An 18,776-nucleotide genomic window follows, 5' to 3' on the forward strand; every position below is an offset into this window, starting at 1 on the left:
AGGTCCCTAAGTCACATTCATACATAAACATACTAGGGCCAATTTACGTGCCAGCATGTCTTTAGAGAGTGGGAGAAAACCAGAGTACCCTGAGGAAATCCACGCAAGCGCAGGGAGAACATGCAAACTCTGTGCAGGAAAAGTCATGGTTGAGATTTGAACCAATGACCCTAGTGCTGCTAGGTAGAAGTGCTAACTACTTAGCTACTGTGCTGCCCATATCAGTGGAATCTGTAGGATCACTGGGAACGGCTCCCAAGACCAGAGGAAAGGGCCCCGGGATCAATGGAATAGGACCTGGCAGTCAGAGGGCCCTTTGTGGTTTCTTACACTGTAGCCATGAAGGTTCTAGTTACACTTCTGTTGTGAGACATGTCTTCTCATCCAGCATTAGTACCTAAAGAAAATGGACCTGTAAGTCTTCAAAGTGTTGGTGGGTTTTACTGCACATTCTGCTATTGAGATCTCAACAAATATTTGAGATTCCTTTTTTTCAGCGCGCTGACCATAGTTGTTGCCCAACATTACTACTTGACCTCCAAATTTTTGCATGACTGTGCATCTGTGCACAAAGCCAACTCCATATAGACATGTTTAGACCAGTCTGGTGTGGAGGAATGCAAATGTCTTTCAAAAATCCCTGACCTCAACATACTTGAAATGAATTGGAATACCAATTGTAAGCCAGGTCTTCTTATCAAACATCAGTAAGTGACCTCACAAATGTGCACAAATTCCCACAGATACCCTCCAAAATCTCAGAAGAGTGGAGGCTGTTATAACCACAAAGGAGGCAACTTCATATTAATGGCCATGGCTTTGGAATAGGGGTAAGTCTATAATAATGTCCACGGTTTTGGATTGGTGGTGGAGGGGGGTCCATATCAATGGTTCTGGAATAGGATGTACAACAGCTCAACATTAGGGATGAGCCGAACACCCCCCTGTTCGGTTCGCACGAGAACATGCGAACGGGAAAAAAGTTTGTTCGAACACGAGAACACTGTTAAAGTCTATGGGACATGAACATAAATAATCAAATAATAAATCAAAATTTTAAAGGCTTATATGCAAGTTATTGTCATAAAAAGTGTTTGGGGACCTGGGTCTTGCCCCAGGGGACATGGATCAATGCAAAAAAAAGTTTTAAAAACGGCCGTTTTTTCAGGAGCAGTGATTTTAATAATGCTTAAAGTCAAACAATAAAAGTGTAATATCCCTTTAAATTTCGTAGCTGGGGGGTGTCTATAGTATGCCTGTAAATGGGCGCATGTTTCCCGTGTTTAGAACAGTCTGACAGTAAAATGACATTTCAAAGAAAAAAAGTCATTTAAAACTACTAGCGGCTATTGCATTGCCGGTCCGACAATACACATAAAAGTTAATTGATAAAAACGGCATGGGAATTCCCCACAGGGGAACCCCGAACCAAAATTAAAAAAAAAAAATGACGTGGGGGTCCCCCTAAATTCCATACCAGACCCTTCAGGTCTGGTATGGATTTTAAGGGGTACCCCGCGCCAAAATTTAAAAAAAAAACGGCATGGGGTCCCCCCAAAAATCCATACCAGACCCTTATCTGAGCACGCAACCTGGAAGGCCGCAGGAAAAGAGGGGGGACGAGAGAGCGCCCCCCCTCCTGAACCGTACAGGCCACATGCCCTCAACATTGGGAGGGTGCTTTGGGGTAGCTCCCCAAAACACCTTGTCCCCATGTTGATGAGGACAAGGGCCTCATCCCCACAACCCTGGCCGGTGGTTGTGGGGGTCTGCGGGCGGGGGGCTTATCGGAATCTGGAAGCCCCCTTTAACAAGGGGACCCCCAAATCCCGGCCCCCCCCTGTGTGAAATGGTAAGGGGGTACTTCTTCCTCTGGTGTTTCTCATCCAGCATCTCCTCCGCGGCATCTTCTATCTTCTTCTTCTCGGGCCGCTCCGCACCCATGGCATGGGGGAAGGCTCCTGCTCTTCTCTTCATCTTCTCTTCTTCATCTTCTTCTCTTCTTCTCTTCTTCTCTTCTTCATCTTCTTCTCCAGGCCGCTCCGCATCCATGCTGGCATGGAGGGAGGCTCCCGCTGTGTGATGCGTCTCCTCTCCTGACGGTTCTTAAATAAGGTGGGGCGGGGCGACCTGGTGACCACGCCCCCTTCTGACGCACAGTGACTTGACGTGACTTTCCTGTGACATCACAGAGAATGCCACAGGGAAGTCCCGTCATGTCCGGTGCATCAGAGGGGGGCGGGGTCACTGGGTGGCCCCGCCCCCCATTATTTAAGAACCGTCAGAAGAGGAAACGCGTCACACAGCGGGAGCCTCCCTCCATGCCAGCATGGATGCGGAGCGGCCCAGAGAAGAAGATAAAGAAGAGAAGAAGAGAAGAAGATGAAGAAGAGAAGAAGATGAAGAGAAGAGCGTGAGCCTCCCCCCATGCCATGGGTGCGGAGCGGCCCCAGGAGAAGAAGATAGAAGACGCCGCGGAGGAGATGCTGGACGAGAACACCGGAGGAAGAACCAGAAGAGCCAGAAGAACCAGAAGAAGAAGAAGATGAAGGAAGATAGAAGACAGAAGAAAGAAGAAGCATTTAAATAAAGGAATTGTCAAAAACTGTCTCTTGACATTTTTAACATTTTTGACAGTTTTTTAGTGAAACGGGTTGTGGGGATGAGGCCCTTGTCCTCTTTAACATGGGAGCAAGGTGTTTTGGGGGGCTACCCCAAAGCACCCTCCCAATGTTGAGGGCATGTGGCCTGGTACGGTTCAGGAGGGGGGGCGCTCTCTCGTCCCCCCCTCTTTTCCTGCGGCCTGCCAGGTTGCGTGCAATGCAATAGCCGCGAGTAGTTTTAAATGACTTTTTTTCCTTTGAAATGTCATTTTGCTGTCAAACTGTTCTAAACACGGGAAACATGCGCCCCTTTACAGGCATACTATAGATACCCCCCAGCTACAAAATTTAAAGGGATATTACACTTTTATTATTTGACTTTAAGCATTATTAAAATCACTGCTCCTGAAAAAACGGCCGTTTTTAAAACTTTTTTTTGCATTGATCCATGTCCCCTGGGGCAGGACCCAGGTCCCCAAACACTTTTTATGACAATAACTTGCATATAAGCCTTTAAAATTAGCACTTTTGGTTTCTCCCATAGACTTTTAAAGGGTGTTCCGCGGCATTCGAATTTGCCGCAAACACCCCAAATTGTTCGCTTTTCGGCCAACTTGCGAACAGCCGATGTTTGAGTCGAACATGAGTTCGACTCGAACTCGAAGCTCATCCCTACTCAACATTGTGGTAACAGTCTGGGGAAGGCTTTGTTCCAGCATGACTGTTCCCTGTGAACAAAACTAGCTTCATAGATATACGGTTTGACTAGCTTGATGTGGAGGAATCTGAGTGGCCTACACAGAGTCTTGACCTTATCACTACTAAAGAACATTTTGAAAAATTGAAAAGCCAAGTCCAACATCAGTACCATTTTCCAGAGACACTCAAAAATCTTGTGGAAAGTCTTCTCAGAAGAGTGGAGATTGTTATAGACTCAAAGGGGGTCTAACTCCATTATAATGGCCATGGTTTTATAAGTCCAGTAGGCTCACATGGGTGTGATGGTAAGGTGTCTACAGATCTTTAGCCATTCAGCGTATCTCCTTCACCTTATACTGTATCTTCAGTAGCATGAACAATTGATTTGTGCAGATCTTGGAATTCTGTGTGATTAAATGCTCTCCTTTCCCCAGGAGAGCAAAAAAGTACTAAACGCTTTCCTGGCTCCAGCAAGGAGATCATTCACGATGGGAAAAACATAGCCTGGGTCTATTTGCATTTAATTAATAGAAAAAAAGGTTAATTGTGCTATTAGTTATGTGGTTATCTTTAGCAGGATAATGGAGAGGAATGCTAATCGATGTCAGTGCTGAGTGTGTTGTGGAGTTTTGCTGAAGCATCTCTAATTTTGCAGTTCAGGGAAGACGTCAGCATTTTAAGGGAGAACTCTTTGCATCCAATATGTACCATATGCAATTTTAACAACCAGCTATGTGCTAAGCATATTTTGTTAGAGAGTTCACATGTGCCTAAAGTTGACTATACAGTATATATTACAATCTGCCTGTACGATCTCTATTAGATCTACCAACAACTACCGTATATACTCGAGTATAAGCTGACTTTTTCAGCACATTTTTTATGCTGAAAAAGCCCCTCTCGGCTTATACTCAAGTGAGGGTCTCGAGTGAGGGTGCAGCTTCACTGTGCCCATCTGCAGCTGTACCTTTGATAACCATAACAGTGGGTGTCTCCCGATGTGTCATGCAGTCTTTTCGGCGGTCGTCCACTGTAACAACGCCCCGCCTCCTCCTCGTCCGTGATAGACGGAACACTGATTCAGTTTCCCAGCATTGCATCACTGTTCAGTGTTCCGTCTATCATGAATGAGGAGGAGGCAGGCCTTTGTTACAGTGGACGGCCGCCGAACAGACTGCATAACACAGCAGGAGACACCCACTGTTTTGGTTATCAAAGGTACAGCTGCAGATGGGCACTATGAGGCTGCAAATGGGCACAGCGAGGCTGCAAATGGGCACAATGAGGCTGCAGATGTACACAGTGAGGCTGTGAATGGGCACAGTGAGGCTGCAGATGGGCACAACGAGGCTGCAAATGGGCACAGTGAGGCTGCAAATGGGCACTGATGATACAGGTGGGCACAGTGAGGCTGCAGATGGGCACAGTGAGGCTGCAAATGGGTATAGTGAGGCTGCAGATGGGAACAGTGAGGCTGCAAATGGGCACAATGAGGCTGAAGATGGGCACAATGAGGCTGCAAATGGGCACAGTGAGGCTACAGATGGGCACTGATGATACAGGTGGGCACAGTGAGGCTGCAGATGGGCACAGTGAGGCTGCAGATGAGCATTGTTTACCCAGTAGCTGCTGCATTTCCCACCCTAGGCTTACACTCGAGTCAATACATTTTCCCAGTTTTTTGTGGTAAAAGTAGGTGCCTCGGCCTATATTCGGTTCAGCTTATACTCGAGTATATACGGTATGTAGAGCAAAGTAGAGGCCCCTATGTAAATCCACTCTTTCTGGATACAAAATGAATGAATTGTTTAGACAAGTCTTTACATTACAGCAGTGTAGCACCCTTCTAGGTTGCTAGGAAAAATAGGTACATTTAGTTCTTTTTGGCTCCACTGTAATCAGTGGAGCAGTTTGTGATCGCTTTGGGCTGTTCTGGGCTCCACTGGCTGCAGGTTTGATAATTTCCCCCTGCCTTCTGGAGGATTCCAGAATGTAGTGGGATGGAAAGGCAAATCAGCAACCTGAATATGTACGTTGTCTCGGCCAATCCCCGGGTTAGGTTGCCCAGAAGGTGCCTGGGAGAGTGCATAAATAGTCTGGGGTTTGGAGCTGCTGTGTTCTTGTCCAGCAGATGAAGTTTCCAGCCTGAAGGGCTGCTTCCCCCTCCAGGCAGCCCAGCTGAGATTCTACCTAAGCTCATTGAAGTCCCAGCTATGCTGAAGATAGAGGGCCTGTATGCTGAAAGTCTCTGGAACTAATCAAGGGATTTCACTGAGGATCTGTTTGGAGAGTTCACTGAAAAAAATGTTTAGAAGGAGGCATCTAAGTATCCAGGAACATTGTGAGTACAGACCTGAGTGTAGGATCCTGGTGACTAAGGCTGCTATTCCTTGTGTATCTGTACTAGTGCTTGCCTGGCATGGGACATTTCTGATGGTGTCTCAGTGCTGTGCATTTTCTGGGTCTTTACCAAAGGGACTGTCCTAAGGAGTAGGGTGAAGGGTGAAGAGTGTCCTCTAGTTACTGTTCAGTGCTAAGGAGTATTGCACAGCTCCTTATGCCCTATCAAAGTTTATTCAGCCAGAGGAGTGACTGTTGCTGTGTGCCTGGCTGCTTTTGCACTGATCTGGAAAAAGGATACATCAGCAGGCCCTTTCGGGAGTAAGGGCCAGACCCAGATTGGCCATAAAGCATTTGTCCAGTGGGCCGGGTCTGCTGGGCTGCATGTCCTAACAAGAGTCGGCTAATGTGACAGAGAACTCTAGAGGGTGAGGACCGCAACATAATATATTGCATATATTGCGATTATATCTCGTATATCATGCACCTGGCTCTCACCCGAGGGGTCTCTGTCTGCTGCAAGCCACGTGGGCCTCTAGGTAGTAACACCAACTGAGCAGGACTTTCTGAGTCCTTCTGGACTCCCTTCGGCCTCACCGCAGAACATGATGTTCAGTGGTAGATGCCTGTAAAAACCCGCCAAAGGAAGGATCTTAGTTATGAGGAAAGGTTGCGAGCACTGAACTTATTCTCTCTGGAGAAGAGACGCTTGAGAGGGGATATGATTTCAATATACAAATACCGTACTGGTGACCCCACAATAGGGATAAAACTTTTTTGCAGAAGAGAGTTTAACAAACCTCGTGGCCACTCATTAAAATTAGAAGAAAAGAGGTTTAACCTTAAACTACGTAGAGGGTTCTTTACTGTAAGAGCGGCAAGGAGGTGGAATTCCCTTCCACAGGCAGTGGTCTCAGCGGGGATCATTGATAGCTTCAAGAAACTATTAGATAAACACCTGAATGACCGCAACATACCGGGATATATAATGTAATACTGACACATAATCACACACATAGGTTGGACATGATGGACTTGTGTCTTTTTTCAACCTCACTTACTATGTAACTACGTAACTAAGACAGAAAACAGAATCTGTTAAAAAATGTCTTCTACTTTCATATCGGGTCTGGTGCGGGCCTCCAGGGAGGGACTGCGACACGGGCAGGAACTTATTCTTCTCTAGTAATCCTCCCATTGCAGTGTGTCACCTCTTGCGGTGCTCAATAGAGATGCCGGCGCTCAATAGAGGAAGCCAGCACTCAGTAGAGGATGCTGGCCTTTGGGGAGATACAGTAGACTGGCAGCCTAGGCAGTCCGTCAGAGCAGGAATAAAGGTGTATCAGGCTACGCACATCGCTTAGGATATGCAACGTGCTTAAGATATACTATGGACATAGCCAGATACTGTCTTTATTCTTCTTCTCTGGTGCTGTGTTGGTCTTCCACCCTCCAATAAGCCCACAATAAGACGGCAGGGGTCTTTGTCCTCCTCTCATAGTAAGTTCGTGAGAATCCTCTTTCCTGCCCAGTCACTATTGTTTTAGTAAAAAGGGAAAAAAAGCCAAAAAAAAGAAAACTACTGCAACCACCACATCTAGTATTCAGTAAGCTGCAATATATTACATTTTTAGTTTTGGGTTTAATACTGCTTATCTCCCACATAGAGGTAACCCAATAGCCTTTTCCCTGTGTAAATAGGCGTAGCTTTAGTTTGCTGTTACCAGTGTATGATGTCATAAACTAATTGTCACCACTGTGTAGGAGGATCACTGCCATAGGTGGCGCACTTTATTTAGGTTTTTGAACACCTCCCGCCCGCCGTATTGCATAATGATGGTGGCAGGATGGTTTTCTCATGCTGAAGCGACGTCATGTCACGTCGCCCCTGCGAGCGCGCAGCACACTGATCTGCGGTGCTGTGTCCCTGGGACACAGCACATCCCCAATCTTGTAAAGAACCAATGATGCGGCTCTTTACCCTTGTGATCAGCTGTGTCCAATCACAGCTGATCACATGTAAACAAGCAAATGCCAGTTTGGGTTTCCTTTCCTCACACTGACAGCGTGTGAGGAGAGGAGAGATGATCAGCGGCATTTCTTCACAGGGGAGAGTTGCACAGATATTCATGGCCCTGATCAGCAGTGCAGCCCCAACAGTGCCCAGAAGTGATGCCAGTCAGTGCCCATCAGTGATGCCAATTAGTGCCCATCAGTGACTGCACCGAGTTCTGAAGGTTTTGCTGGACGGGGAACCAGTTGTGGTCGGAGGTAAAGGGGAAGCAGTCACCTCTAAGGGACCATCCACCTTATTACCGGAGACTATGGTGAGTAAGCTTGAGCAAGTAAAAAAGCAGTCTTCTCACCAGCCAGGGACGGTGAAGAAGTGGGAAAGCTTCAGCGAGTGCCAAGCCACGGACCCAGTGGGTTAGCGTGGGTGACGCCTGAGGAGTTATACAGCGGGATAGCTGTGGAAGAGCTCAGAAGATCCGGTGACGACTGGGATCTGGAAGTCTAGTGAGAGACTGGGAGTTCAGTGATTGAAGACCTACAGTGGGATACTGTGAGATAGGAAACGGACTGTTCTGTGTTACCAAGTGTTAGGTACAACCATATTTAGTGACTGTTACAAGTTCAGTGACAAAGGGGACAGCGGTCCTGGAGCAGCAGGGTCCTTGTCCAGGAGAAGGACCCAGCCTGAAGAGCTGCTGCCCTTCTGGGCAGTTCAGCTGAATTTAGCTCCAGAGAATTCACTCATGGGAAGCTGGGGGGTCTATTGCAGATAATTCACCAAGGTCCCAGCTTTGTGGCAGCTGGAGGGCCTATTGCAGAGAGCCATGCCAAGAGGTTACACTGAGGATCCGGCCTGGAGATTCATGTTACAAGTGTCTAGCCAGTATTGGACAGGAGGTATCCAAGCACCTGGTGCCTGAGGCCTGGATCAGGAAAAAATGAACTGAAGTTAGCTGCAGATAATTCACTCATGGGGAGCTGGGGGCCTATTGCAGAGAATTCACTAAGGTCCCAGCTTAGTGGCAGCTGGGGGGTCTATTGCAGAGAGCTCATCGTGCTCCCATCTCAGGGATAGCTGTAGGGGGCCTATTGCAGAGAGTTCACCAAGGTCCCAACTCAGTAGGAGGTGGGGGGTATTTTTCCTGGAAGCAGTTTTGAGCCATGTCAAGGGGTTACACCAAGTATCCAGCCTGGAGATTCATGTTACAAGTATCTAGCCAGTATTGGACATGGGGTATCCAAGTATCTGGAGGCACAGTGAGTATAAGCCTGGAAGTGGGATCCTAGTGACTGTCTAGTGTTTAACCCCTGACAGATCAGTGTTGCTAAAATGGGATTTGCCCTGCTAGGAGCCCCAAAAGTGTTTGTGTTTCTATCGTCTGTCAAAATGGGAGGTATCCCTGAATACGGTAGACAAAATACAGAGTCTTCCAATTACTTTGTGCACTTCATTTTGGAGTATCTCAAAGCTTCCTGGAACCCCAACCAAGTTTAACCAGCAATAAAGCATAGAAAAGACATCCACTGCCGGGTCATTGTGTGTTGTATGCCTGGCTGCTGGTGAACCCAAACGGAAAAATCAACAGGACTTGATCGGAGTCTGTGCTACAGTTCCTTTTTTGTCTATGGATTTCATAAAATATAAAGTCACTGCGTCGCTTTAACTGCCAATTGCGCGGTCTTGTGACTTTGTACCCAAACAAAATTGACGTCCTTTTTTTCCTACAAATAGAGCTTTCTTTTGGTGGTATTTGATCACCTCTGACGTTTTTATTTTTTGCACTATAATCAAAAAAAGTGCGACACTTTCGAAAAAAAAAAAAACAATATTTTTTGCTTTTTGCTATAATAAATATCCCACCAAAAAAATACATTTCTTCATCAGTTTAGGCCAATATGTATTCTTCTACATATTTTTGTCCAAAAAAATAGAAATAAACGTATATTGATTGGTTTGCGCAAAAGTTATAGAGTCTACAAAACAGGGGATAAATTTATGGCATTTTTATTATTTTTTATTTTCTTACTAGTAATGGTGGTGATCAGCGATTTTTAGCAGGACTGTGACATTGCGGCGGACAAATTGGACACTTTTGATACATTTTTGGGACCATTGACATTTATACAGCGATCAGTGCTATAAAAATGCACTGATTACTGTATAAATGCCACTGGCAGGGAAGAGGTTAACACTAGGGGGCGATGAAGGGGTTAAGTGTTCCCTAGGGAGGTGTTTCTAACTGTGGGGGGAGGGGACTGACTGGGAGTACAGAGAGAGATTGCTGTTCCTGATCACAAGGAACAGACTCCCCCTGTCAGAACGGGGATCTGTTTGTTTACATTGACAGACTGGCTCTCTGTGGAGCAATCGCAGGTGGCCGGTGGGCATGGCAGACACCAGCCACACGCATCAGAACCCCCGCCATGCAGCAGGTGCACGCGCAGCTGCTATAGCTGTTTAAAAGGAAAGCGTACAGCTACGGCGATTTGTAGGAACGAGCCGACCTACTGCAGTATAATGACGGCGGCTGGTCGGCAAGTGGATGTAAACCCCATTCATGAAATCTGACCTGGGCACATATATCTGTAGTGTTTACATATCTCTCTCCAAAGCCCTAAGCCCCGTGTTTTTCTGCTGCTCTGTTCCTGTTCCTCTCTTATCAGCATGGTAACTTCTGACAAGTTCTCCAACACAGGAGATAAAAGTAGCTGGAAATTTGTGCTGGGGAGGCTGCTATAAATATATTAGCAGAGAGCTTGACTATTCACAGCACAGCTCAGCCAGTTTCTTCAGTCCTCTGCCTATGTGGAATGGGGGGTGCTTTTCCTCCAATCAACTGTCACACAGTGTATGCCCAGACTCCCCTCCCACTGTTGAACCAAGAAGAAACATTTCTAACACGATGTGCACTTTCTAACGAATATAGAAAGACAGCAGATAAACAGGTAAAGCTTATGTAGGGAGATTTGTTTATTCTCTGTGTATCATCTGAGGCTGTTCACTTCACGTGAGGGTTTACATCCACTTTAAACTACCTTTTTTAATTTTTAAAGCAGTCATGTGACTACTTCCTTTGATAGGTCACATTACTTATCATAGACTGTTGGTGGGGTGGAAGATGCAGAGGTGGGTCACGTGCCTGTGACATCTCCACTGCATTCTGTGCTGGACCATTGGCAGGGAATGGCAGAATGCACAGACTGCAGGCTGTGTGCCGACATGGTTGCCTGTAGTCCTTCAGCAGAAGCACGCATGCATGGGTGACAATGCCAATGCTGGTATTACGAGGCAGTAGTTGTGCATTGTCACCCTAAAAGAGGAAGTCAGTGGAAAAAAATACAAACTCAATCAAATACAAAGGATGTTGAAGGGTAATTTAAAGAGGAAGTAAACCCTGATGGGTTTTACTTCCTTTATTTCCCCTTGCAAAGTAAAAGCATAATGGGCTAGTATGCATTGCATACTAGCCCATTATGTACCACTTACCTGCAATTGAAGTTCGCGCTGTCCCCTCTGGTGGCCGCATCCATATTCACCCCATTGCCTTCCAGGGCCGCGGAGTCCGACTCTATGACTGGCCGGAGTCACGTGACATCACTCCTGCGGGGGAGCCGTCAGTCATGGCACTTACGTAAACGGGTGACCCTGTCCTCTCTGATGTCACGGGGAAGCCATGGGGAAGTACCATGGGAGTCGTAAAAGAACTGTCAAAGGCGATGAAGCGTCACACGGCGGGAGCCTCCGATGGAGGCGGATCGGTGGCGGATTTTTTTTTTTTTTCGGTCCGTCGGCGGAGCAATATAAGAAGATGAATGAACATTGTGGGACATTCTTATTTTTTAATTTTTCAATAAAGGACTTGTCCCAAGCTGTGTATTGTTTATCTTTTAACATTTTGACACTTTTTTTGTTAAATGGTAGGGGTACATTTGTACCCCGTTACCCTTTCACACAGGGGGGAGGCCGGGATCTGGGGGTCCCCTTGTTAAAGGGGGCTTTGAGATTCTGATAAGCCCCCCGTCCACAGACCCCCACAACCACCGGGCAAGGTTTGTGGGGATGAGGCCCTTGTCCCCATCAAAATGGGGACAAGGTGCTTTGGGGGGCTACCCCAAAGCACCCTCCCCATATTGAGGGCATGTGACCTGGTACGGTTCAGGAGGGGGGTGCTCTCTTGTCCCCCCTCTTTTCCTGAGGCCTGCCAGGTTGCGTGCTCAGAGAAGGGTCTGGTATGGATTTTGGGGGGACCCCTAAGCCATTTTTTAAAACATTTTGGCGCAGGGTTCCATTTAAAATTCAGGCCTGGTATGGATTTTGAGGGGGACCCCTATGCCACTTTTTAAAAAAATTTGGCGCAGGGTTCCCCTTAAATTTCCATATCAGACCCGAAGGGCCTGGTTTGGATTTTAGGGGGACCCACACGCAATGTTTTTTTTTTAATTTTGGTTCGGGGTTCCCCTTAATATTCATACCAGACCCAAAGGGCCTAGTAATGGACTGGGGGGGATCCCATGCTGTTTTTTCAAAGAGTTTTATCTATATTGCCGAGACACGACAATTCATTACAGCCGAGATCAGTTTTAAATGACAATTTTTCCTTTAGAAATGTCATTTTGCTGTGGTATTGTTCTAAACACGAGCAAATGCGCCACTTTACAGGCATACTATAGACACCACCCAGGCACAATATTTAAAGGAATATTTCATTTTTATTGTTTCACTTTAAGCATTAAAAAAATCACTGCTCCCGAAAAAACTTCCATTAAAAAAAAAAAAAATTTGCATTGATACATGTCCCTTGGGGCAGGACCCAGGTCCCCAAATACTTTTTATGACAATAACTTGCATATAAGCCTTTAAAATGAGCACTTTTGATTATTCATGTTCGTGTCCCATAGACTTTAACGGTGTTCGTGTGTTCTGCCGAATTTTTTGCCTGTTCGGTATGTTCTGGTGTGAACAGAACCGGGGGGTGTTCGGCCCATCCGTACTCACCATACCACACATGCTGGGTGTTGTGGTGTGCTGTTTCAGGAAAAAAAAGTGCATTTCTGATTTTTGTTGCATTGTAGGCCAATAGCAGCCCATGCAAATAATCTGAATGAGCCCTTAAAGATTTGGGCTTACATACACTCAACAAAGCTCACATGTCAACTCTCAATCATGAACAGCCCTAGAGGAACTCTGCGGCGATGACTTACCTGCAATTGGTTGCACATTTGGGACAAAGTTTTTCCAGGCATCAATTCCTCTAAAAAAAAAGAGACACAGTGTCAGTGATTGACCAGTTAGCCCCGGTAGGATGGTGTCTAATAGAGATGTGCAATTTGTTTCGTTCCGTTTTGAAATTGAGACACATTTTTCGTTATTTGGGAATTCAGATGTTTGTGAAATAGTAACAAAATGTAAATGAATCCAAAATAACGAAACACAAATTTTGGACGGAATTTGGATAGTTATCGAATCCAATTTAAATCGGAATTTCAGAAGAGAATAAAATGGAATAGAAAATAAAGGAATATATTAGAAAAGAATATAATAGAAAATAATAGAATAAAATAGAGTAAAACAGAACAGAATACAAAATAAAAGAATAGAAAAAAAATTAATAGAAAATAAAGGAATAGATTAAAAGATAAAGGAATAGAATAGAAAATAAAATAATAGAATAGAAAAGAATAGAGTAAAACAGAACAAAATAGAATAGAAAATACAAGAACATAGTAAAATAGAAAATAAAATAAAAGAACACAATAAAATAGAATAGAAAATAAAATAATAGAATAGAATAAAAAAAAGAATAGAGTAGAATAAAATACAAAAGAACATCTTCTGAAATTCAAATTTCAAATAGAATAAATTTAAATTCAAATAATAAAAAAAAGAATAGAATAGAATAGAATAGAATAGAAAAAAAAGACAATAGAGTATAATAAAATAGAATAATATAACCATCTTCCAGAATCCAAATTCAAATAGAATAGAAAAGAATATAATTGAAAATTAAATAATAGAAAAGAATACAATAGGAAACAAAAAACCAATAGAATAGAATAGAAATAATATAACAATAAAATCATCTTCTGAATTGGAATTTCAAATAGAATAAATTGGAATTTGAATAGAATAAAATAGAATATAAAAGAATAGAATAGAAAATAATAGAATAGAAAAAACTATAGAATAGAATGGAGTAGAAAGAATATAACCTTCCTTCAAAATTAGAATTTTGGGTAGAATAAATAGAGTTCGAATGGATTTTGAATGAAATTCGAATAGAATTCGAATTGATTAAACATTTCCAAATTCCGTTAAACTGAGTATAAATGAAACAAATTAAGAAAATGAATTAAATGAATTAGACAAATTTAACTAAACAAATTTATGTAAATAATGAATCGAAACTTAACAAATTTTTTCATTCTGCACATGTGTCTAATGGCCAATTACAATATTGCAATGCGATAGCACACAGCAACTCACTCTTCATACGTTGATGCTATTTGTTCAACATTCAACTATTTGTGTGGTGGTGCATTGCCAAAAATGCTTCACTCACAATGTTTGGTCTATTGTGTTGTTTTGGGCAGCCCATTCAAATGAAAACCCTGTTTCCCCGAAAATAAGACCTAGGGTGATTGTCGGTGATGGCTGCAATATAAGCCCTACCCCCCAAATAAGCCCTAGTTAAAGTCCTTGTAGGTCTTATTTTCAGGGTAGGGCTTTTTTCGGGGAAACAGGGTAAGGCTTATTTGGGGGGTAGGGCTTATATTGCAGCCATCACTGACAATCACGGTAGGTCTTATTTTCGGGGAAACAGAGTACAGTATGTAAAGGGTCTATTTCTTAAACTAATATGGTCACTTTGCATTCGCAGGTCAATGATGTCACAGACACTGATGTAGGTCAATGATGTCACAGGCACTGATGTAGTTCAATGATGTCACTGACATGCAGTCAGGGGAGGCAGGTGAGGCAGAGCCATGAATATTAAAAAATAAATAAAAAAACAAACAAAAACAAAACAAAACAAAAAAAATGATCGAGCTTTGAGGGTCATAGCTCGGCGACCTGGGGTGACAGAGACTTTGGGGGTAGGTAGCTATAGTCCTACCCCACCACTGGTCAAATATTGGGGCTCCTCGCCCCTATGGTTGCAGAGATACGGGGCTCCTTGTGCAGCCTGTCAGAAGCTACATACAGAACGGCCAGTTTAAATACAAGCCGGCACACTCTGTTTGCAGCAGACTGAGAGGACGAGCTCACAGAGCCTCTTCTCACTTCTTGTCAGAGGCACTGAGCACAATGGACAGCTTGGAGCCTTGGACCAATAGTAAAGTACCATTGGCCCAAGCTGTGCACTAAAAATGTGTCATAGAAGGGGGCATGTGTCTTAAAGACAAATGCTCCCTCTTCCAGCCCAGCCCTCTTAACTACAAGGAGGAAACATGGGTTTGTGTTTATATGATTTACCCACAATCCCATGTTTTTCTCTCACAGTTAAAAGGGAGAATGAGAATCTGCTGCTGCTGAAAAGGTACAAGCTAAATCATATATCATTATGCTATATGTTATAAGATAATAATTTATTATTTATCTATTTACTGTGAAATTACTGGTTGGAAGTTACAACTTCAAACTTCAGTAATTTGTCCGTTAAGCCACCTGCTTGAGTACAGTTTTTGAAAATATAGTAAATTACCTTAAAAACAATATATAATAATTATTTGTATGTTACTTATGGTAATTAACACCTTGCCACCCAGGCCAATTCTGACACTTCTCTCCTACATGTAAAAATCATAATTTGTTTACTAGAAAATTATTCAGAACCCCCAGACATTTTATATATATATATATTTTTAGCAGACACCCTAGGGAATAGTCGTGGTCATTGCAACTTTTTATGTTACATGGTATATGCACAGCAACTTTTATGAATATATATATATAAAAACACTAAAATTAGCCCAGTTTTTTTGTATACTATGAAAGCTGATCTTGTTACGCCAAGTAAATAGATACCTAACATGTCACGCTTGAAACATTGCGCACACTCGTGGAATGGCACCAAACTTCGGTACTTAAAAATCTCCATAGGTGACGCTTTAACATTTTTTACAGGTTACATGAGTTACAGAGGAGGTCTAGTGCTAGAATTATTGCTCTCGCTCTAACGATTGTGGTGTATGTAACCTGTGTGTATCTGGCTCTGATACTAGCCAGTGCCTCACCAGCTACTGACCTCACCTCACGTCCCTGGTCAGCTGTGGATCTCCTGCCCACAACTCATTAGCTAGCAATTACTAACTTCTGGGTTTGGATGAAGTTGGGTTTGGAGAGAACTTAAGCCTGGCAGTTTGCATTTTTAGAAGAAAAGCTCAGCAATGATTGTCTCTGTGTTTTCTCTAAGACCAAAGGCCGTGCAAATCACAAGTGTTGTTGATATTTACAATCTGCTCAGTATGTGGTATACTTAGTAAATTGACCCTTTGGACCCTTTAGTCATTTACTAAGAGAACCTTCTTCCCACTCTGAGGTCCAGGCACACTGCCCTTTAGAAGCTGACATCTGGTCAGCAAGTGAGTGAGACACAGTATGAGTATCTCTAATATTTAGCCATGGAGGGCAAATGGGATTACAGGAAGAGAACCTCCACCCCCAGTGATATCATTGCTTTGACGAGGAATAGTACAATTCCTCACTAGGTCCTGCCAAAAGTGAAAGCAAGGAGCCTATGGTGCTGTAAAGGACTGAGCTTGATGCAGAAGTGAACAGGTAAGGGATCCTTAGGACTAGACATGTGCAATTCGTTTATTTCCGAATTCGTTTTTTTACAAATTTTGACAAAATTGTTAATTCCGAAATTTTGGAAATTTTGAATTTCCGAAATTTCGAACTTCCGAAATTTCGAACTTCCGAATTTTCGAACTTCCGAATTTTCGAACTTCTGAATTTTCGAACTTCCGAATTTTCGAACTTCCGAATTTTCGAACTTCCGAATTTTCGAACTTTCAAATTTTTGAACTTTCAAATTTTCAAACTTCCGAATTTTTGAATTTCCCAATTTCGAACCTCCCAATTTCGAACTTCCGAGTTTTCAAATTTCCAAAAATTAAACATTTCGGAATTTCAGAAATTCAGAATTTCGGAATTTCAGAAATTCAGAATTTCGGAAATTCAGAAATTGGAAATTCAGAAATTGGAAATTCGGAAATTGGAAAATCGGAAATTCGAAATTTCGGAAATTGGATATTTCGGAAATTCGGAAATTCGAAATTTTGGAAGTTCGAGATTTCGTAAATTTGAAAATTTAAAAAAATCTGAAATAATAACTAACTAATAATAAAAATTACATTTTAGGTATTGGAATTTCCAAATTTTAAAATTTGTCTTAGTGAACGTAACAAGTACGAATTTATCCGAAGTTATAAATTATCTAAAATATCGAATGCCGTATCTAAACAAATGGAAGGTAATGATCTAATAATAATAAATAACAATAATAATAAATAATAATAAAAAAGTTTTATTATTATTAATTTGGTCCATTCCATTTGTTTAGATGCATTCGTTATTTCGGATAATTCGCAACATCGGGTAAATTTGTATTCTTTACGTCCACAAACAGCCACATTTGAACGGAAACTCCAATACCTATAATTTCATAGTTAGTCATTATTAGTTAGTTATTTTGAATTTTACTGAATTTCTTTCTTTTTTTCAGACTTTAGAATTTTTGGATTTTCGAATTTTTTAATTTCCAAATTTTTAATTCCAAAAATTCAGAAATTCGGAAATTTGAAAACTCAGAAATTCAGAAATGTGAAAATTTGGAAATTCGAAAATTCGAAAATTTGGAATTTGAAAATTTGAAAATTTGAAAATTCAGAAATCTTAAAAATTTGAATTTCGGAAATCCGAAAATTCGAAATTCGGAAATTTGAAAATTTCCAAAAAAAGCAAAAAAAAGAAACGAAAACAAACACATTTTTTGTATGTGCACATGTCTACTTAGAACCTCTTTACCAGTTTACTGATAGAGCCCACTGATTTTTCTTTGGCACATTAGTAACCAGTGACAAGCGTATGCTTGATGATAATTGTTCCACTCTGTGTAAAATCCCACTTTGAAAGAAAAAAGTTTGGTTTGCTCATTATGATTCATAAGCTTTATTACTAATTATGTATCAAACAGGAACCACTTACCTATGTCAACTTGAGTTAAATCTGGGATTTCCTTTAGAAGGGTGGCATAGTAGGAGAAGAGCCCACTGTATGCAGACAGCAGCAGCTGGCAAAGATCCTTGTGCCACTTGTAGGCATGTTGTATGCACGTATCTGATGGCACATAGCAAGTTTCCTGCAAGGAAGAGATAACAATTCAATTGAATGCAGTTGTATATTCAGTAAGTATAACACCTTTTAGTTTTGGATAGAGTGTGAAAGCAGGGCCGTGGATACTTTTTTTCCCTGGGGGGAGGTTCAACCTTGGGTACCAAGAGGACAATAATTAGCGAGCCTGCCACACTGTGACAAATTTTGGGTGTGGCGCTCTCTGCTGCAGTCCTCTCTCCCCACCCAACTTCTCCTGTAATGCAGGCCAAATGGGCCAGTTCCTGTTAGCCCGCACTTTCTCCTTGTCAGTGGGTGGCTGCTAATGCAGTGAATCAGAGTTCTCCTCTCCGTCCACACTCATACCTCCCAACTTTTGAACTTCAGAATGAGGCACACATGAGGGAGAAAATTATTTGTGGCGCGCATAGCGGCAAAATGTGGCTATGACCAAACTCTTAACAGTGGGAGGAGCTTAAGGAGTGTGGTTAAACAAAAAACCCAGACAGGGGTCAGCTGGGTGGAGAGCAGGGGTCATCAGGGCAGAAGAAAGGGGTCAGCTGGGTGGAAAGCAGGGGTCATCAGGGCAGAAGACAGAGGTCAGCTGAGTGGAGAGCTGGGGTCATCAGGGCAGAAGAAAGGGGTCAGCTGGGTGGAAAGCAGGGGTCATCAGGGCAAAAGACAGAGGTCAGCTGAGTGGAGAGCAGAGGTTATCAGCGCAGAAGACTGGGGTCGGCTGGGGGAAGAGCAGGGGTTATCAGGGCAGAAGACAGGGATCAGCTGGG

General features: G+C 43.0%; 1 protein-coding gene across 1 annotated transcript in view; it reads right to left on the reverse strand.

Moving 5' to 3' along the window:
• The window catches only part of FAM135B (family with sequence similarity 135 member B), a 257,650-nt gene that overhangs the window by 78,499 nt on the left and 160,375 nt on the right, over nt 1–18,776 (reverse strand). Inside the window, exons 8-9 of the mRNA XM_073632289.1 lie at nt 17,866–18,019; nt 12,858–12,907 (exon numbers count right to left, since the gene is read on the reverse strand). Of these exons, the coding sequence (XP_073488390.1) occupies nt 12,858–12,907; nt 17,866–18,019 (204 nt within the window). The remainder of the gene's footprint in view (nt 1–12,857; nt 12,908–17,865; nt 18,020–18,776) is intronic.

This window comes from Aquarana catesbeiana, linkage group LG05, assembly GCF_042186555.1.
Source record: "Aquarana catesbeiana isolate 2022-GZ linkage group LG05, ASM4218655v1, whole genome shotgun sequence".
NCBI lineage: Eukaryota > Metazoa > Chordata > Amphibia > Anura > Ranidae > Aquarana > Aquarana catesbeiana.